The sequence below is a fragment of the Passer domesticus genome, chromosome 3 (assembly GCF_036417665.1).
Source record: "Passer domesticus isolate bPasDom1 chromosome 3, bPasDom1.hap1, whole genome shotgun sequence".
NCBI lineage: Eukaryota > Metazoa > Chordata > Aves > Passeriformes > Passeridae > Passer > Passer domesticus.
This window is the reverse complement of record NC_087476.1, coordinates 86,953,648-86,975,217: the sequence shown is the minus strand read 5'-3', so window position 1 is coordinate 86,975,217 and position 21,570 is coordinate 86,953,648. Positions and strand designations below refer to the sequence as shown.

Here is a 21,570-nt window from a genome sequence, read left to right as displayed (position 1 = left end):
TATATGGCCAACCATCAATTCTTTACTGTTACAAGCTTCCTGTTAAAACAAAAGGCAACAAAAAGCTGGAAAGTAAAAATTAATTTCATCTGCCACTGAACAGGTTACCTGTTTAATTTGGTGATGATGATATTGCCCCAATTTATGAATGTAACCACCTCTCCCTCCACCAGGGTCTCTGCATCTGCACCCTCAATGAGGACTCTGGAGCTGTACCACACTGGCTTCAACCCAATGTCAGCATTCTGTGAATAATGGGTTACATTTCAAAGACAACAGATGAAGACAGAAGATGGACAATAACAGTAATGCAAAGCTACAATGTTTTTCCACAACTCTCTCTGGTTTCTTTTACATGTGTTGTCTGCATTCCCCTGACATGGGAATATGCTTCCCACTGACAGCATATTCCGTTTCCTTAAGGTCCATGCATCTTTAAGATCTCACAGGTAAACCCAAACTTTTTCTCAAGTTTCCATTTTGCTATGCAAATTCCCTTTAAAACTAATTTCAGAACTCTCATTTTTTGCCTTTTTATAAAGTTATTACGGAAATATATACGGAGTTTCTTTTAGCTGCATAGATTTGTAAAGACAGAAACCAGAACTACATCACTTCTAAAATATTCAGCTTTAAAGTATCTCAACAATTGAGATAAACTTCTATTTTCTAAAAAGGCTGACAGCTGTGAGTTCAGACTTTCTCAGCTGGTCAGGAGTTTTCAATTTGTTCCCGCTGGTCAGTATTCATTTCATTACATATTGGAGGCAGCATTTACTGGTACTATCATTGTTTTAATATACTGGCTGACATCTGACCAAACTTTAGCATCTTTGAACCTTGAAGAGCCACAACTCTCACTTACATCTGCTCAAAACCTGTTTCCTTGTTATCAGCCAGGGGAAGAGGGGAAACCCAATGTCCAACTCTCAGTTACAAGAAATGGCTACAGGAGCACTCAGAACAACAAAATCAAAACAAAAAAATGAAGTAAAGCCTCAGCAGTATTCACTCATTTCTCAGTGTAAGTGTACATAAGTATAACTAAGGGATGCTTTCAGTGACATTTAAAAACAATTTAAGACATCAGACTCAAAGGAAAGTATCTTTATTACTTGTAGCACCAAGAAAGAGTTGTGTCAGTAACACACTTCCTTTTATAGGGATATTACTCTGTTTACTGGATACTAAAAGTATCAAATCAGCAAGTTCTTAGTTTTTGATAAGAACTATTTGGTAAACAAATTTAAAAGTCATATTAAAAATCCAGAGATTGACAGAATCAACAGGTTAATATATTACCTCTCCACATAAAACCTGATTTTATAAACCACTTAAAAAACACCTCACTGTTAATGGATAAAGAGTGTTTACTGTATTATAGCCACTGAGCTTGAATAAAATTTAATATTTAACCTCTGTGAAAGTTAGCATCAAATAATAGGAAAACCAGCTTGAGTAGCACTCCAGGCTTGTAATGACTCACCTCTTCTGAAAAGTCCCAGAGAGGCCTTTTCAGGCACCTTTTATACACAATCTATATATTTACAAAAAGAGTTCCCTCTTAAAAGAACAAACGTTTAGTAGTTGCACAGTTTTTGACAATTCTGAGGCAAAACAAAAGTACCCCTTGGATAGATCTCCTGCTATCTGAGCAAGCTAAAAGCAGGACTCTCCTTCCTGACTGTTCCATGCCAAGGTACTTCCCAACCTCACTGAGCTGCAGTATAAGAATATTAAGAGAATAAAGCAAGAACCTTTGGGTGTTTAGCCACTTCTTTCATCTCCTCTTGAGCTTCAGGAATATTTACTGGGACCACTGCATCTTTCAGCAAAGCAGTGTACCGAGGTGCTACTGGGTCTATCACCTACAGGAAACAAATAAAGTAGATCATGCATATATGCCACTGACAAAAAAAAATAAGATGCTTTACAAAACAATCACCAAAAAAAAAAGAGAAAAAAAGAGAAAAAAAAAGAAAAATAACATTAACTGGTATTCTTTATGTTACTGCATTTTTTCAAAGTTTGCTTTCATGTCACTTTCATCCAAAGCTACAGAATAGTGAGAAAACAGTGGTAGTACTTTACAATTGCCAATCTTTACTAAAATTCTGAGTAAAACATGAACTGGGTACTACTGACAGCAGAAGTAACCAAAATTATGACCCAATGCCTTACAGGGAAGACACAAAAATGTACTCTGATACAGTTTTATTGAGCACATAGGCTAATACATCTAAACCACATTTTCTTTAGTTAACTAAATTTAAAGCAATAATTTTTAAGTGGAGTTTGTTCTTTTTCCAGCAGTACAAGACCTGATCTCATACTCATTTTCCAGGCCAGTACTCCAGCAGAATCAGTAACAGAACTGGCTGTAGAGGAGGCACCAATCAAGTCTGCAATTTTACTACAGACACATCAGATACTATAATAAGGCAATACCATAACACTGACTTCATTAGGATTTCTACAACATGAATTTGGTAAGAAAAAGGTACCACTAGGAGGTCTTCCTGCATTTTCATTGCCCATTATCAAATCTAGCTGCTGTAGTTTTTCACAGCATTTTTTATACCTGAAATACTGGGTTGTCAAACTGTTCAGAAGCACTTAAATATATAATTCAAGTAAAGTAGTCATCTCAGGCCAAAAGGAGTATCAGAGATCTACCCAGTTAACTGGAAACTGACACAAACGAAAACACCTGCTTTTATTAATACAAAGTGATTTTTTTCTCTCCTTGGTTTATTCCTGCTAAAGTGAAAAGCTGCACAGCTAGACATTTTTCTATATTTTGGAAAAAGTATTTAGCTTCTAATTACTTGACATTAGATAATAAAGTGATACGATGATATACGTTTATAAGTTAGTAGTCACTGAAGTCAGACACCTAAATGTTAAACATACACTTCGGAAAAGGACTTGTGTATGTATCTCAAAATGTAGGAGTATTATATGATATAATATCATAATTTTGATAATTAAATGACCAGATTTTATAGTGTTATTACCAGGCTCTTTATTTTAGTCATTAAAACTCTCAAACCCTCATCAGGTGCTAAAAACTACAGGATCACGTATAAAATATGAGCTGTCACATTGATAAAGTCTTTGAGCTCAGAATTACCTGTAAGCAGCCAACTGGTTTTTCTTATATTGCAGATAGCTTTCAATCTGCACAGCCACATGTAAATAAAACGGGCTAATAAATATGGTGCTGTACAAAGAGCTGAGTCAGAGGCCTAAGAAACTCAGTTTAAAAGCCAATTAAAAAAATGAGCCTTGACAGTCCATTGTGGATTCTTCCCCTCAAATCAGTTGTTAGTCACAAATATATTTATGCAGCAACAGAAAGAACCAATTCATAAATCTACGTGTATGTAGCAAATCAAATGCAAAATACACGAAGAAATACGAGACACATGCCAGACAAGCAAAAACTACTTAAATGAACAGATCTGGGTACTATCTAAGCAGAACCAAGCAGGAATCCCAATGCAAAATAACAGGTGTTTCCACAATCACACAAAATATGCAATCCTCATGAAAACAAATCGCCTTATTATAGTGTCCAAGCATCTGCTGCCAAAAAGCAACTTATCATGTCAAGATGCAATATTCCTGATTTGCCATTCAGTCACAACTCCAGCAGTGCTGGCTTGGTCTCCCCAGGCAGAGCACGCAGTACGTTTGTCCTTTTGCCACAGAAAGGAAACGTGGCCAACGTGAACCAAATCGGGGAAAATTTGTGTTTATGTTGACAAATCAGCCAACCCAGAGGTGGACAACCTTTGAAAACTAGGAATAATGCATTTTCAGTGGGTTTGTAGAGCTCCTGTTATACAAGCAAGACTGACTGTGCTATGAAGCTGCAAAATGATAGCTTATGCTATGTATGCTTACAGCACTGTAAGCTATATGCTGAGGTAAAAAGCATTAAGTAATACCTTCTTACAGATAGCTCGCAGCTTGAAAGCAGAAAAATGAAATGCAGTTTTCAGATCAGATTTACACAAATAACATTATCCTTTCCCATACTACTAAGGAAGGCAAGTAAGTACTGGTATAGAAGAATCAATAGGGTTAGTGCTTCTTCAGGTTAGAAGGGGGGCACATTCCATTTTCCTGAGAGTGCGCCAAATGATGCAGCATACTGCAACTGCTACTTGTTGTGACAAGCTCTTCAATGAACACTGGATTCTCTACATATCCTAGAAAGAGGATATCAGGAGTAGCATCAAATCCGAGTAAGCACATACCTTTTTGTTAAAGGACCAGATTTTATCCCACTCCATATTCACGACAGATCGAGAGGAGCCCTGGATTAAAAAAAAAAACAACACCACATGAATGTAAATATTCCAGCTCTTAGACTAATTTAAAACAAAGTTCTTTAAACTGAAAACTCTCTATGGTTTGTTTTAATCAAAAACAGTTTTTGAGCTTGCAAAATAAACCCACTCCAAGTAAGAAACCTGCAAGTCCATTTTGCCAACACCTACTCATGTGTGCTACCATTGCTGAAGCAATACACATCAAAGTAGCAAAGCTTCAAAAGCAGAAACTTTCCAGTGAGAAGTACATTAAGTGAAGCTTCACAAAAATTTGTGAAACTTATTGAGTGAGATTCAAAGAATCAGAAGAAAACACCCACTTGAGCAGCAATAAACTGTTTTAGTCCTTCAACTGTCATGCCTCTTCTCAGGACACCACGCACAGTGGGAAATCTTGGGTCATCCCTAGTGGAAAACAGTGTTCCATTAGTGCCATACAGTAAATTTTCTAATTCTGCGCTTATCAAGAACTTTACTAATACTGCCACACACGAAAGGCACAGCCTCAGTGTATTTTAGTCACTGAATTCCCAGCTAGGTGAGAGCACCTAACTGAGAAGACTGAGCTCTTATCCATACAAAATGTACAGTGAAGGTCAGGTCTCTCAAAACCTAGCAAGGCAAAAGTTATGTCCCTATCCATTATTTCCATTCCAAGGGCACCCAGAAAATGTTACTGGAGAAAAGTGACAATGCTACCTCTTTATATGAGTGATAGAATTCTATGATTTTTTTTTTTTCTCTTATGGAGGAAATAAAAAGGCCTAATCTCCAGTGTAACATTTGAATTTGGTAGGAACATGAATCAAACCTTGCTGAGGACCTAACAAGGGGGCTTAGGGAAAGAAGGGTAAAGGCCATCATAAGATCAGCTACACTTCTAGGGAAAAAAAAACTCGGCAGGGGTAAGAAATGATAAATTTGGCTCTAGAAAAGTGGCTCCATGCATAAACTAGGAATCTAAGCTTCCAATTAAACTGACAACTAGACAACTAGTCCATCAAACACTCTCTGCAGAAATCAAATTAATCTGAAAAAATTAATAGAAAGAAGGAGGGTGAGGGCATGTTGGAGAGAAGTGGGATGGATTTGACTAGATGGACAGGACAAGAAACACTTCAATCCAGGCTCTCTTCTGGCATTTTTTAGGAATTACTCCAATGACAACCAATTACTCAAGAGTGGAAAACATGTAAATGCCACCCACAGCAGAGCCAGAGTCCAAAAATAAGCTGCCTCATGTTTATTACAGGCCATGAATACATATGTACACAGCTACTGTAGAGTAGGAAACAGACACATCGTACATACACAAGCCAGTTTAATTAATCTGTATTATTTAATATTGTTTAAATATTCATTCAAACTATCCCAAAGCAAAAATAAATGTGCCAGTCACAAGAATCTTAGGGAACAATGCTGACCTACAGCCATGGAACATACCATCCATCCACAAGGCCTTCGTTGACAAACCACGTGAGCTTTCTCTTGGAGAGAACAGTGTTGTTGAGGTTTAGCCTGCTATACTCCCATATATATGGTTTCCTTATACCCAGAGCCTCAATAATCCAGTAGAATTGTTCATCTCTGTCATGGTATTCAGTTGTTCTCAGCGCATGTGTGACACCTTCAATACTATCAACAATGGGGCAGGCAAAGTCGTATGTGGGATAAACCCTGACAAAAAAGATCTTTAATTAGCAGGGTAGATCAAAACACTTTCCTCCCACCTGAATATTTCAACTTTATATTCATGTATTATAAATATTTCTAACCTATGATCCTGAAATCTTTCAGATCAAGACTAAAATAACACATACACAACTAATTGTCCACAGAAAGATCCAGAAGGCAACATATTTTTAAGATTAAGAAAGCCTTCAAGAAATGAACTGATAACAGCCTTAATATTCAAGCCTAAAAAAAAATTACCCTACACTGATAATGTTTTTTTCAAACATGTATAAGGACCAAAACTGAAATAATACTCACTGTTGACCATAACGGCTATCTCACAGGCTTTAAAAGTAATTTGCACAAGTTTCAGAAAGTCAAGAGGCTCATCACATATTCTAGTTGAAAAATTAGCAAGTTCCAAGTATTAAAAGAAATTTACTAAGGAATTGTAAATGCCCTGGAAAGAGCAAAAGCTACAGGCCACACAAGGAGAAAGTGGACATACTTGTAGGTACTTCCTGTCCGAGGGTGAGGCTGGTTTTTACAACGATAAAGAGTTGGATCCCTCATACATCCATTATTACTACTCATATCTATTTTTGCTCGTAGACAACAAGTTTGTCCATATTCAGTTCCCTTTTTCATTTCTTCCCACATTTGCAGATTCTTATTAACACCTAAGAACAACAAAAATACACCATTTTCTAAATGAAGCTGATACAGAATCAAGTTTTATTACTGCAGTAACAAAAATCAGTGTCATCCCCCTCTTTGGACACTGGAATTCCCTTTCACACATTTTACACTGTGAATTTTTTAAGTGATAATGAATGGTGATGAATTAATGCATACACAAGTTTATTGCCCTGGTCTAAATGTACTTAATCCATCCAGCCTTGTAGAACAAAGCATTAAACACTTTAAAGTCCCTATAAGCACCTTGAAGATGCACAATTTAGTAACCTCACTTATATTTGTTAATAAAAATCAAGCTTTGATACCAAATCAAAAAGGTAAGGAAGCAAAATGAAAGCTTAAAATATCTTACAGTTATTTCTGTGTTTAGATTCCACTCTTTGCTCACGTTCTGCTTTCATCTGTTCTGCAGGAGTATCATCCACATAAGCCTTCCCTTCTTGAATAAGCTTCTCAGCATATTTCATTATTGTTTCAAAGTGATCCGAGGTATATGTAAACTGATCTGGTTTGATGTGCAGCATGGCAACGTCTTCGAGAATCACCTGCCAAGTGTGAAAATGTACACTGTAATATTCAGGAAAGGTAGTTTTCTTACATCTTTATCCTCTTCATGTAAGATGTGGTGTTTTTAATACTCCACTGTCCAGGAAGGATAAGCCATAAGAATAAGTATGAAAGAAAAGAGAGGCATGCACTTATCATTCTTTCACAGCCTATAATCACTCTGCTATCTTATCATACCTTTTCAAAGTCTTCTTTCTCTTTTTCTGGATTTGTGTCATCAAATCTCATAATAAGTTTTCCTTTGAAGTTAACTTGGTAGTGCTGATTTAGCAGGGCAGCTTTGGCATGACCAATATGGAGATATCTAAAAACAAAATTTAAAAAAAAATATATACACCAGAACTACTTCAGCTAGACTTCTTTATTTGTGAGGGAAGGAGAAAGAATGGAAAGCAATACCTAGGATATTTGCTGAAATACTACACATTTATAAAAATAAATTATGTTTCTTCTACCACAAATTTCGTAGTTAACTGTTAAAAATAACTAAATCGTAAATTATAGTGTTACTATGGATATAAAGATTGGACTGCAATTATCTCCATTTTTACAGGCTAACTTAAACCAACTGCTGATGTTACCCAGCAGCAGCTACCAGATAATCTGAACCTACCACATTCACAAGAGTGGAATTTTTTGATTGCTGTGTGTTTTTTAATATAAGCTATAAAGCTACTGACATTTTAAATTAAATATAAATCCCCAAATCCACAAAATTAAAATCTCTTACAAAAAGAGAGTAACATGTCCCTGAAGAACAGTGTTTTAAAACACAGGATTAAGACACTAAAAACTACTAAAGTTGAGAATAATGTATGTTATAGACATACATGTACATAATATATAATTTACAATATTTGAGTAACAGTTTATATTGGACTAATAGAGTAAGAAACAGAACTACAGAAGTCACATGATGCTGAACAGCCAGTTTAATGAACAAATGCAATAGTGGAAATTTTATAGGCCATCAGGCAACTCCAAAAAGAAACAGAAAATGAAAAGCTGGCTGAAAAATGAGTTTATTATACTGGCTCCTCTGTGGGGTCTTTAAGGAGTTTGTGCTTTGGTATTCCACACAGCCTGGACCCCAGGCCCTCCATTATACATTTGGTGTCAAGCTTCCCCAAGGAAGGCTATCCAATACATCTTTCCTTTCTCAAATTTAAGCTTCCTTGGGAAGCACCGAGTCCCTTGACCCAATTCATAAGGACTGCATGTCCACACCATAGTTCCTGGCAGGGCACACACATCCATTATCCACGTAAATGCCATCCTCCTGCTTCTCCTCATCCCACTGCTGAGAAACACACATCACCTCACAACTAAACTCCCTATTCCAAGTTCAGGCAACAGCGCAATGAAATACAGAGGAGAAGTGAACAAACGGCTCTAGAGGAGACAAACCTTTAAACACTCATTTGGTTTAACAGCCTTGTCTGATAAGCTGCTTAACATCCTCACCAAAACACTTTTTTTTTTAAAGACAAAATAGAACCTTGTCAAAGTATTCATGTTTCTTACCCACTTGCTTCAGGAGGAAACCTCACAATGACCTTTCCCATCTCTGCACCAGGAAGTTCAACAAACTTCCCAACATCTGCTTTCTTTTCTTTTTCTGTTGCCTTGAAAGGAGACATAATTACAGATTGTATTAGCTCTAAAATCAGATATATAACTCTAGATAATAACTGCTGTATCACAGTCTCCTTTCAAACCTACAAGCTGCCATATTGGACCCCAAATTCATCTCTTCACAACTTTCACATTACTCAAGGCACTCCAAATAAAGATTAATTCTAGAGTTTTAAGTTATTTTTTCTTCAAATCTGGTCCAGGACTAAAAAGTCCCACCAAGTTGTCTAATTTATTCCCTGAAAGAAAACAATTGCTAGTTAAAGTTTTGTACATGATTAACAGATTCAGTCAACTGACAAGAGCAATCTTTTCAGCTCCAATCAGGATCTCAAACTGTGTTTAGAAAAAGCAAACAATATATTTAAAGAGCAGTGCTGATTAAAAGAAGAGGTGCCATATTTCCACAATTCCACCTATGCACTGGACGAGACAACTCATGCCTTTCTAAATTTGAAAGCAACAGCTTGAGCTGTAAACAAGAGTTTACAAAAGTTTAGTTCACTCTACAACTGCTTACTTTCAGTTCTTAATTCTCTAACTTAAAAAGAAAAAATTCTTGCAGTGTATTCACAGAAATAAAGCTACTCTCCCCAGAAGATCTGAGTAAATCTTACCATTTTAACTTTTGGTGTACCAGCAGCCCACTTGGCTCCCACTGACTGGAAAGCATGTTGTGCCTCAAGGAAGCTGTACCATCGCTTTGCATGCACAGGAGCCTTGTTTTGTTCCAACTGCTCTTGCCATGTACTATTATCTGTTAGAAAACAAAGAAGTTTTCAAACTATTAAATTATAAAAATAAAATTATTTTCATCAACAGCAGCATTTCAGATTGCTCTTAAGAGCAGCAACATTGAAAAAAATACCAAAAGCTGCTAGCTCTTAATCCTAATTATTCCCTTTATTTTCAAGTGGAATTGGGTTATACTGAATGGTAGCTTGTCCCCTACCACCTTTAGATATAGAGGTACGAGAAAATAAAAACCAAATCCATAAAAACAGATCATCAAAGCTTCTTTAACCTCTAAAGGGTATTTTGCAGATTAACATCTACCTCTTTTAATAATTCAAAGTAAACACTGAAGAAATTTCCTCTGCTAAGACAATGCCACAGAAAGGTCAATGCATATAATTTTAAGTTGCACATCTTCATATTGAGGCAACAGGCAATAAAAGATGTTCTTGCAATTATTAGCACAAAAGAAATTAGAAAAAGCTCTGCCTAGGGATTACAGTTCATAAATTTCCAAATGTAACAACAATTTAAAAAATAAAATCCAGGATTTCCTAAGCTATACTATTGCCACCACTAGTGATGCACAGGTCACAGCAGTGTGCATGACAGTACAGTCTGTCGTAGAGCTAGGAGTCACTACTAGCGTCCACAAAAAAGAAAAACTGGGGATTCCTGTTGTATATTGATTGAGTATCAATATATTGATATTGCAAGCCATTGGAACAGGGAACATAAACCAATACCTTTTAGTACAGCCCAGACACACAAATCTGCAAGACTCAGAGAATTTCCCACCAAGTAGGTCCGTAGAGACAGACAGTGGTTGAGTTCTTGGATGGCTGAAGGGAACTGGCTGGCAGTAGATAACTGTGTAGCACTGAACTCCAGCCAGTGGTCAATCTTGTTTGAAGGGACAAAAGACAGTTAAAGTTACTAAAGGAATGAGAATTAAGCTTGTTAAATAACTGAATAATACACAATTGATCTAACAGCTGAACAGAAAATATTAACAGGAACATTAAAATTAAACATATCATATCATGACATTATGTTGAAAGAATATTTAAAATAAATTATACTGAAAAACTCACCAAGAATGATACTAAATAATGAAATTTAATTTCTTCCTTCAGCATGAATTCAAACTGCTGAAAACATTAACTTCACTGAAATTATTCCCACTGGTAAAATAATAAGCAGTTCTCAGGTACTCACTTCACAAGAGTATATATAAATTCATCACTGTCCTTTAGCTATTTATATGTCATATTTGTGACCTATTTTCTCTTCCTGGTGCTGCTGATGGTTAGTATACCTTTTTCCCCTCAGTCCCTATTTTCTCTTCCTCATCTCCTTTTAGATTTGAAGAAATCAAACCCCTGATCTTCACAAGTCCTAGTCCCCACTCCTGCAAAAGTCTTTTCCACTTATCTTTGTACTTAAACACAAAAAAATATTAAGAATTAGGTTGGTTAATAATATAGCCCTGTATATAAACTGAATCCCTCAATCCTACAAGAGACTATGTGTCTCTTCCCTGGTCTTATTTCATGTGTAAACTGTTCTGCAAACTGCAACAGGAATCCTTCCAATGTTCGAGCCAACGTGGCAGGCACAGATGTAATCACAACCGCCACAGAATTCAGTTCAGTCATTTGCAGTTGCACGCCAAAACATGTGCACCACAAATGCAGCTGTCCTTGTACTTCTCCAAGTACAGTATTATTTTGGAAAAAGGCAGAAGTGAAAGGAAGTATTGTATCAGAAATACCAGCCCTGCAAGTGTGTTTGCTGAGGTCTGGGCTTAACTTAAAAACAAGGGATTTGGACAGAAATTTTAAATAGCCACAAGATAACTTACAACTTTTTAATGCCTCACAGGCAAAGTACTAAGACAATATTTCCCTTGAGACCAGCTATGAGGGTGGAAGAGTGATTGAAGAGTGATTACCACTGGCTTCAAGAAGAAAGACCTGAATCAAATCCTTCAGTTCCTCCCCAAATTTCAGAGAAAGTAAATTTCAATTTGTCTGCTAGTTTCAATTTGTTTGCTAGTATGCTAAATTCAGCTTGTGATTGATTATTCTGAGCTAGACCCAGGAAGAAACCCTGGAAGAAACCAGGGTCAGGGTTTTATCTATCACAGACAGCAAAAAATATTTTAGGATTTCAATGACACACAGTGTTCCTTGGTGTTACACTGAAGTGTTACAAGATAGCAACGATGGCAACAGAGCTAAGGGAAGTGAGGAGGGAAAATCCCATATTTTACATTCCAACCTGAATTATTTTATATTAGCGAGCTGTCTGCTTAGGAGTTGCTGTTGCAGGGGTTGGCAAGGGCAACCCTTCCAAAGCTCAGATGTCTTAGTGTTTATACAGATTTCTTAGTCTTTATATTTCTTTATATGAAGGAGGAAGCTTACCAAAGCAAACCCCTCAGCATCCCCACATAGCTGGAACCTCAGTCTAACAGTAAAATGCAGAACAACAGACACAAGGTTAAAAAAAAACCTCCTCACCACCCCCATCCCCCGCCCCAAACTCAGAACAGGCCAACAGAAAAAAAGGGAAAAGGAAAAAAAAAAAACAAAAACCCAAGAGACAAGAGAGTGATTCAAGGCCAAGGTGGATGGGGTTTTGAGCAAACTGGTCTAGAGGTAAGTATCTCCACCCATGGGAGATGGATGGTCTTTGGGGTTGGAAATACATGGTCTTTAAGGTCCTTTCCAACCCAAACCAGTTATGATTCTGTGATTCCTTCTCACCTCAGTATGTTCCAACAGATTCGAGCCATATAACCCAGCAGAGGCAGCCACTCTAGCCAGGTACCGAGCTATTGAATTCACATCAGTAAATGAAACTTGCCTAAAAAAAAAAGAGACGGGCAAGGCAAAGGTAAATTACTACCTCCAGTCAGTTCAACTTTAATTGCGCATACATAGCTGAAACATGTGCAAAGCAAACACAAAATAACTTCCAGGCGAGACAACAGGTACCAAGTCACCAGAGTAGAAAAGCAAAAATGAAATAAACCTAGCACAAGAATAAATAAGTCCTTGCTTTTCTATCACCACATGGAATAATAAGCTTCTAAATTGCAAGAATTTTGTTTAAGCTGAAAATAAGAAAATAAGACTGATTATTCTTTCAAATACTAAAATTCTCTCCCCATCTGACAGAATTCATAAGTATAACCTGAGCTACAGATTTTCCAGATTATAAGGAGCTAATCAATACTTGTTTTCTTTTCATAAAAGAAAGATCACTTTGAAGAGGATTCCTAGTGAATCAACAGAAGAATTGAGGTCTTCATCATGGTTTTAAGGGCTAGCCTCAGGGGAAAAATCCCTGTTCATTTGTTACTTCCTTTACTCAATTCACACTTCACAGAAACCACCCCCTAGTGAACAAACTTGCCTGCCTGTATTTGTTTTTCTACCCAGTCTTCTCCAGATAACAGACTAATTTGAATTTGTTGTCCCCATTCCGCTTATAAAAGTCCTCAACACCTGCAGAAAAAAGGCTCTCCAAAGGGAGTACTTCCTTGTTTTCAGGTCACTTTTCTACACTACCTACAGTATCAAAAAAAGCTGTACACTGTCAGAAATCTAGCTTCCAGTTCATCTAAGATAAATTAATATTTACTAAAGAGCTTTGGAAGAAAGATGCATCAGAAGCATCGGTTCTCCAGATAATATTCATCTCTACAGTCCCACATAGATGCAGATTGCAAAAACAGAGCTCCAGTTGCTTCTAAATCAAGCACTGATATCAACAAAAGGAGTCCCTCTAAGTGTTTTTTTTTCTTTTAACATTTACTCAATTTAATGGACTGAATGTTGTACCCCAACTTGTCCAACCAAGTTGTCACTTCTGTTCTGTCATTTTTCTCTATTTCCTTTTTTTTACCAACTGCATCCTTTATAAAATTAAAAGAATTCTGATAGCCCTTAAGCCTCGCAAAAATCAACAAAAGTTCTGAAAATTATACAGAATGTACTTGATATATTAACAATTAGAATGTGTCCCATTTTTAGTACAAATGGACTAGCCAGTCTCATTAGGCTAAACTGCAGTACAACCTAAGGAATACAGTTCATTGAGAGGGGTTTTTTGGTTTGCTTGTTTTTAATTTTGCTTGCTTTCCAAGCATCTAGGATCCAGTATATATATAGAAGACCCATAAAATATAACTGAAACCAAAAGTCACAGTAGGGTGTTTAAAATATACCTTACTGTGTAACTGAAAATGTTTCTTATTCTAATTTCCCACTATCAGATTTTAAGGGAGCTTTTATAAACTGAGAAAAACAAATAATTTCCAATACATTTTCACTTGAAAAGTCTGTGAAATGCACTTTTACTGTTTTCACTAATTCATACCAAAACAAATACCCCTTGATTACTCAAGCAAAACTGAATACATGTATGAAATGGGAAAATGTTACTCCGAGTAAAATCTTACTTATGCTTTAAAAGTTATTTTCTTCAGGAAAAACAAAATACTCCCACCCAAACATCACTAATTTACCTCTTTGAAAAAGTTATGAAAGACTTTTTGCAGCCAGTGCTTGCTAACTCCAGAGCTAAGTAAGGAAGAATAAATAGGGACAACGCAATGTTACAGGCAGAGTGGCTATTGAGAGTGACATGAAATTCCACATAATTAAACACCAGGGCAAGTGTTCAAGAAGACAAGATGGGAAAAAGGGACCAAAAAATAAAAGCAAACACATAATAAAAAAAACAAACCAAACCACAAATTATTTCCAACCATAATAAATCAATTTTGAATTTATTTGCAAAAAGCTTTTGCTTGATCTGCTTAGGAGGAATAACTACTCTGAAAAGTGCATGTGGTCACCACACAAAAGCTGTACTGCAGCTTGTTTTGACAAGACACAGGTACACCAAAATTCTCCACAAAGCCATCAGCACTTAGCAGAGTAGTTTGCTTAGGAGCTATTTCTACATGAAGTTTTGAAGCTAAGTCTTCAAAAATAACCTTTAAAATAAAATTCATCAACTCAAATGAGCAATAAACCGATTAGGTAGCTGGCTGGCAGCTAAGTTTCAGCTAGTTAGCAAAAATTTTGTCACCAAATTTTAACTGAGCTTCAAAACCAAACATAGAAGAATCACAAATAAAATGTTCATTCTTGTTCAAGTGAAGTCATTAGAACTAATGGATTCCCCAAAAAAAAAAAAAAAATCAAAGTCTGAAACATCCCAAGTGACTTTCACATCATGCCAAAACAAGATGCTTCAGCAGAACTGATGCCATGAAATCCATTTAGCAAAAGCACTAGTTGAGATACGAGTTCAGCTGACGCCTCTCACATTGCAGATATACTTTTAACAGACTTTAAGGCAGAGAATCAATTTTCAAAATTATTGGACAACCGAGAAGGGAAAATTAATGCAATACTGAGGTCTGGAATAACTTCTTGAACATAAGCCAATGCCAGGGATGAGAAGACACTATCACACAGAAATTTCCAACTGATGGGCCCATGATTCTGGACATTATCCATCTGGGGCCAAAGAGCAGAAAAAAAGTGTTTGCTTTACATTTCTGACAAGTTCCATTACAGCCAAAATGAGTGGTTTTGCAATGCAGTAGGAAGAAGGCATGGCAACGCTAAATTATTTAAGGAAATTAATATTATTTCAAAGCAAACCATATACATTAAAAATATTCCAATTGTCACAGGTGCACATATATGTATAAACAGATATACGTATACATATATGCTTATATTTCAATATATATATATCCATACACTGCCCAAACAGTCAAAGTAAAACAAAATCTAAACCTGACGAAGGCTACTTAAGAGGAAAACTTTCTCCTGCAAGTAAAAAATATTCAATTAACTTTCTGTTACATAAGCTGTATCACACATGTGCAAAACACACACTGAAGATTATTAAAGCTGTACCAATTAAATCCCAATATAACCTGTCATATTTCTCTTGCTTTCACTGAAAACCACAAATTCAGTGCCATCACCAGGCACAGCAAAAGACAACAAGCAATATCAGATTATGCAAGAACCCCTATCTGAGTTCAGGTCTAACATTTTAAACAGAAAACAATATTTTCAACCCTTAAAACAACCATGACTGAAGGCTGTGAATCTTCCTGTGCTTTGATTTTCTGCAAATATATGTACATAGTGACAAGCTTATTACCTAAGGTTAGAAGACATGGAAATGCTCAGTGTTAATTTATGAGGAACAAAATTACTGCAATACAAGATGAAATATGCTGCTTCTATAGTGATTCTACAGACAAGCAGGTATTCCAGTCTATGATGCATTGGTGGCTCTAACAGCATCTTCTACTGAATTAGCTGACAAAATGAGAGTTTGCTAGCAACTCTGTGAACAATAGAATCCCTCCAGTCTTCAAAAAAAACCAATCAATGTTCAAAAACTACAGTTATAATCAGTAATTCCAAATTCATCATGGTGTTACCATACTTCAAGTTACAACTGCAATGCTCATATATTCCTTACTGCAGATACTAAATGCAAGAGTTTCCACTGATATGTCTGACAGCAGGATCTCTCCTCTTGATATATCCCGATGTCTTAACTCATATGGAATCAAAGATGAAAACGCAGCTTCCCAAAACTAACAGTGTTAGTTCTGCATTTCTGATAGGCATTTGATCTTACTGAAATTGTAAAAACCATCTTTGTGTCCCAAACTTGAAGTTATCCATTCCAATGGCAGAGTATTTTTGGAAGGACAGACGATAGATTACTACAAAAATTTCCAATATTCTTTCTACAGTGTGCAGGTGGATACACTGAATAGCACTGCACAGTTAATTAGCACTTTCCTGACATAACATCATGCCTTTGCTCATACACACACGGTGGAGCTTAAAATTATGTAATCTAAAAATTCAAATTTCAGTCCACCATACATGTACAAGGAATCTTATGTTATCAAACCTCCCTAGAATAAAACAGCCTTGCTGTTGGTAACCCATGGCACCACACAAAGTCCTAAACAGTAAAGTGATTGGTACAGCATAAATACTGTACACAGGTACACATAAATAAAGAGTTTTTTCCATAAAGATCTAGTTCATAATATACTGTAAATGTTTTGCCTATGCTAGAGACATCAGTAATGCAGTGATGAATAAGACTGAGGTTTTTTTTCTTTCCCTCCTACTTCAAAAGGTTACTGTCAATGCTACAACCACGTGATTTTTAAAACTGCTGACCCAAAGGTAGAAGGAGAGGTGCAAAGTCACTTACTCGGACACAGAGAGGATGGTTTCTTTGCCTTCTTGCACTGAAATTTCAACATCATTCTTCACATGCTCCACTGTCAGCAGAGCTCCTTGAAAAAACAAAAGAAAAAGATACTGAACTTCTGTCCAGGAGAGATACCTTTCATAGTTACAACCAAGACTTAACATCTATCCACTAGAACCAGGTGACTGAACTGACTCCTTCAAGTGAGAATGCCCAGGGAAACAAAAAAATCAATGTTCAGTCTCATGCAAGAGGCTTCTTCTTGGCAATCCTTACAGCCTCAAATTGATAATGTCCAGCACACAGTGATCTGCAGTGAGCTCAGAAAATGTCAGCTGCAATACATTTTTGCTTCCTAAGGGTATGGTAAAAATTAATCCTGTCCCCCAGTTATATGAGGAGAATGTAATCAAAAAGCTCTTAATTATTGAACAGTATTACTAATGTACTCCATTCCCGCCCTGACACATGCATCAAAGGAGATCAATTACTGAATATACCAGCACTTTCTGAACAAGGATGCGACTATTTTTAACCTGATTTAAAGTTTATGAAAAGATTAGCCATTCAAAACCAAGAAACTTTATCTGTGTAAAAGCAGGGTTTTCAAAGTAGTTCACCAGCAACAGTAAAAATTATCTCCAGGAAGAGAAGAATTACTGAAGTTTTTAGGCTACACCATTGACTGGAAGACAGCTCTACCCACATTCCAAGAGGCTTGATGCAAACCTGCTCTGATCTCGAGGCTCTACAGCACGACACAGCAGCTCAAAGCACCAAGCTCACTTGGCTGTGTTTCTGCACTGGCTCTGCTCCAGACTCAGCTTGCTGAGCATAAGCAGAGGAGCTTGTGTTCTCTAACTTTGCCCAGAAGCACATACAAAGGCAGCAAGCTTTTGCATAGGCAAAACAAGGACTGGAAACGCACCTAACCTGCTACAGTCTCCACAGTGTGCTGTGCACTTTACCTTCCCTAGAACAATGCTCCTGCCACCACAGCAGATGATACTACAAGCTATTAATACACTGGCCTAAATACAAACCACTGGGGAGCTAGGAATTCCCTAGCTCTCACCTCTTCTCAGCTGAAAACCCTTCTTCTGGCATTAAGAGTAAGTCAAGGTTCTTCTTCTCATCCCTGAGCTATCCATCTGTGAAATTCAGGTTGACATCCCTTATGCATTACGTTAGTAAGACGTGTAAGTATTTTAATAACATGCACGGAAATGCTTTGAAAATGACAACTATTATGTGCACCAAGCTATGTAATTAATACTGATGACATTAAAAACTACGACACTTTTCTGGCACAGCAGACACAATGAAGAGTATGAAGGAGGGATGAGTAAGATGAGTGTGCTTGTCTCCTTGATATAAATGTTTCATCTGTAATACGTAACATTTCTGACAAAATCATGCAATCTCCTGAAATAAACCTCCAGTGCCACACACCAGCCGTCAAACAAAATAAGTCTCCAAAGCCCCTAAACCTGATGTTAATCATAATTCATATTGCATCATTTTCTTTTCTGGCAAATCAGTATAAACAAGTCTCAGGAGAAATTTTATGTAAAATGAGTATGTTTTTATACCAAGAATAAGTAATCATGCAAGTTGTATTCAACTCTGAAACGTATTTGGAAGTAACAGCAAAAAAAAAAGAAATCAATAAACTACGATGAAGAATAGGAAGAAAATGTATTTTAAACAGCTACAATGAAATGGAAAAGTTTTATGGAACGCATACAAAAGATTGTTTCCAGATGGGTGGAAGTGCAATGAAGGAGGTTCTCACATTTTTAAAGGCAAAATAACATCGAAGGGCAGTGAGCAACTGAGAACTTCGAGCCAGCTCCCCAGAGGGGAATTTTAGCAGCAGATTAGAACTGAAAATGAAAGGTAGCAAGACAGCGCAGAGCTCACGAACAGGCGATGAGAACTAGGGCTGCCTTGAACATTCAGCCTCAACGTGCCAAGTCACCCGAGGCTTCACCGGTGCCCGAGTTCCTGCAGCCAGAGTTATGTCCAGCGCCGGCCGCTCCGCCACGGCCCGAGCAGCTGCCCAGAGGGACCCGCAACGGGCACACGGCCCGGGAGGAATGGGAAGGACGGGAGGAATGGGAAGGACGGGCACGGGGCCCGGTGCCGCCTCGCCCGGCTCCGCACGCGGGCACGGCCGGCGCCGCATGATGCAACACGGGCGGGAGGGAGCGAGGGAGGCGGGGAGGGGACAGAGCCCAGGCAGACCCCCCCCAGAGCGGAGTCGGGCGGCGTGGGGCGAGGCCCGGCCCGTACTTACCGAGCGGAGGACTGCCCACGTCCACGGTGAGGCTCAGCGCCGCCATTCCCGCCGCCAGCGCCGGAACCCAGGGAGGCAGCGGGGCGGGGCGCGCAGCGCTGCCAGCTCGGCAGGGGCCGGCGCGGCCCGGCAGGACCCGCCCCGGGGCGGGAAAGCGCTCGTCACTTCCGCGGGAGAAGCCGTAGAGGCGGCGGAGAGGGAAGTTGGTTGGCGTGTCCCTTTGTTGCTGCGGCCCGGAGCCGGCCGCCGGTGACGAGCGGGCGGTGCCCGGGGTAGTCCCGGCCGCGCCGGTGGAGCTCTGGGGAACCGGCCGGGATGAGGGATGGGTGCTGGGTGAGGGCTGCCCTGCTCCTCAGCAAACCAGATGCCGTGCTTCACTTCTCACGGCTTCTCCGGCTGAGGGCTTTGCGGGCGCTGCCTGCGAAAGCCCTTAGCTGGATGTCTGGCAGCAGACGTGGAGGTGCCTCCAGCCCCTTTTCTATGTGCGATGATCCAAACAAATCGAGCAGCGCAACACACACCGACTCGTTTGAGTGCGGTGGTTTCACTCCTCTGGTTTTGTAGGATGTCACTTGTTAAACTTCTGACAAACCTGCGAATTTTGCAGCGGTTCATATGAGTCCTAGAATATCACCAGTGGGAAGGGACGCACAAGGACCACTGAGTTCAGCTCCTGGCCGTGCACAACGCGGTCCAAGTGCTTTTGAACTGGCAGGCTTGGCACTGTGACCACTTCACTGGAGAGCCTGTCCCAGTGCCCAGCCACCTTCTGGAGCCTTGGGATGAATTACAAAATGCTGTGTCACCGAGTTTTCACAGGAGACTGGCTCAAATTCAATTTGTTGCAAGGACAATGCAGTGCCCCTGTGATCCCGCCCCCCCGATCTATTTTATAGATGTTACGGTAGCACCTAATGTGTTAACAGAGACGTTATCAAATGCTTGAATGGTGAACCACTGCTTTTTGTGCAGTGGTAGTGGTATAGCCAGAGCACGACTGCACATTACGTGCTGATTTTTATGCTTGATTCCTGCTGCTGGATTTAATTTCAACTTTCATTATTCTTCTCCTGTGTTAGCAGTTCTACAGTTTCTGTAAGAATGGAAAGTATTTCCACGAGTTTCCATACAGAAGTATCTTTACACACCATGCAGAAGCTGATACATGCTGTAAGTTCTACTCCCATTCAGGTAACTTAATGAACCGACAGAAATTACAGCAGAATTAGAAATAGGCTTATGCTGAAGAGATTTTCAAACCTATTGCAAGTTCAGATGAAAATAAGGTTATAGAGGCAATAGATGAAGATTATTCAGTGAGTTCTGTCTTTGGTATTTTAATGATTGCATGGAAAGAACAATTAAGGCAGGCCTTTGTGTTGCCTGAATTGTTCTGCATTTTATCTTAACATGTTTTGCAAATTCACATGCAGATTTTGATGGGAATGTCACAGCATATAATTCAAAGAATCCTGTATAAATTAAAGGTAAAAATTATGTATAACAAGCAGTGAAATTATTGTACTTGCTATGTGGTTCAAACTTCAGTCACAATCAGTATGTGGAATGACTAAACTTTTAATGGGCCAAAATATGAAGAAGGTTCTAATTAAAGCAGGCTGAATCTGCCCTGCATGCTCTTACCAGTTATGCAATTGAGGAAGAGAAGAAAGGTAGGCTTTAGATCAAGGGATTAGAAGCACACATTGTTCCTATATATGCAGCTCTAATCCAGTGTAATGCTAGAATGAGGTAAATGCTAATCTTGCTAGTTTATCTGTAAATGTTAGGCTAAGATGACCTCACTAAGGAAAAGATTCCTTAGATTCTGTTCCATGTGTGTACATGGAGAGATACAAACATATTAGCAAGGGTTCATATCTTTTGGTGGCAAGATGTTCCTGCTTGTTGGAAATGGAGTCAGCTTTAAGCCAGTGAAGACATATTGGTGTAACCCTAATGTGAGGAAAGGATCTAATCTAAGGACTCTTAAGTGGAGTTGTTTAATATATTGTATAATGACAGGAGAAAGAAATAACTTGAACACACTGGAAAACTGAATTTCAAAACCTTCTTTTTATGGAAAACAACTTTTTGTACCTTGAGGCACTCATTTAAAGACAGTTTGTGTGGATGAAGAGTGCAGTTATTTAGAAGACCTAATCTTGTGGGCAGAGAGGAGGTGAGAAAGGGTGCAGTGCATCTTGCAGGCTACTTTGGCATTCATGGTGCCAGCAGAGGGTAAAGAAAAAAATCGTGTGAGAGCTTAGGGATTCAATCTTTAGGTAAGCAAGCAGCTGTGTTCAGACATCCTCCCTGACAACACCTGCCTGAGAA

The 21,570-nt window shown here is 38.5% G+C and overlaps 1 protein-coding gene across 6 annotated transcripts in view; it reads right to left on the bottom strand.

Annotated features, from left to right (window-relative positions):
- The window catches only part of EPRS1 (glutamyl-prolyl-tRNA synthetase 1), a 38,922-nt gene extending 19,552 nt beyond the window's left edge, over positions 1 to 19,370 (bottom strand). For 2 of the 6 annotated variants that reach the window (XM_064414134.1, XM_064414136.1), the window contains exons 1-15: positions 19,234 to 19,370; positions 16,935 to 17,019; positions 12,422 to 12,521; positions 10,397 to 10,553; positions 9,533 to 9,672; positions 8,805 to 8,905; positions 7,458 to 7,584; positions 7,066 to 7,258; positions 6,523 to 6,694; positions 5,784 to 6,017; positions 4,661 to 4,745; positions 4,266 to 4,325; positions 3,954 to 3,974; positions 1,758 to 1,868; positions 109 to 245 (exon numbers count right to left, since the gene is read on the bottom strand). In XM_064414134.1, coding sequence (XP_064270204.1) covers positions 109 to 245; positions 1,758 to 1,868; positions 3,954 to 3,974; positions 4,266 to 4,325; positions 4,661 to 4,745; positions 5,784 to 6,017; positions 6,523 to 6,694; positions 7,066 to 7,258; positions 7,458 to 7,584; positions 8,805 to 8,905; positions 9,533 to 9,672; positions 10,397 to 10,553; positions 12,422 to 12,521; positions 16,935 to 17,019; positions 19,234 to 19,279 — 1,769 coding nt within the window. In that variant the 5' untranslated portion in view covers positions 19,280 to 19,370. The remainder of the gene's footprint in view (positions 1 to 108; positions 246 to 1,757; positions 1,869 to 3,953; positions 3,975 to 4,265; positions 4,326 to 4,660; positions 4,746 to 5,783; positions 6,018 to 6,522; positions 6,695 to 7,065; positions 7,259 to 7,457; positions 7,585 to 8,804; positions 8,906 to 9,532; positions 9,673 to 10,396; positions 10,554 to 12,421; positions 12,522 to 16,934; positions 17,020 to 19,233) is intronic. The other 4 variants (XM_064414137.1, XM_064414139.1, XM_064414138.1 and 1 more) reach the window with 3 other exon arrangements.
- Positions 19,371 to 21,570: the final 2,200 nt, after the last annotated feature.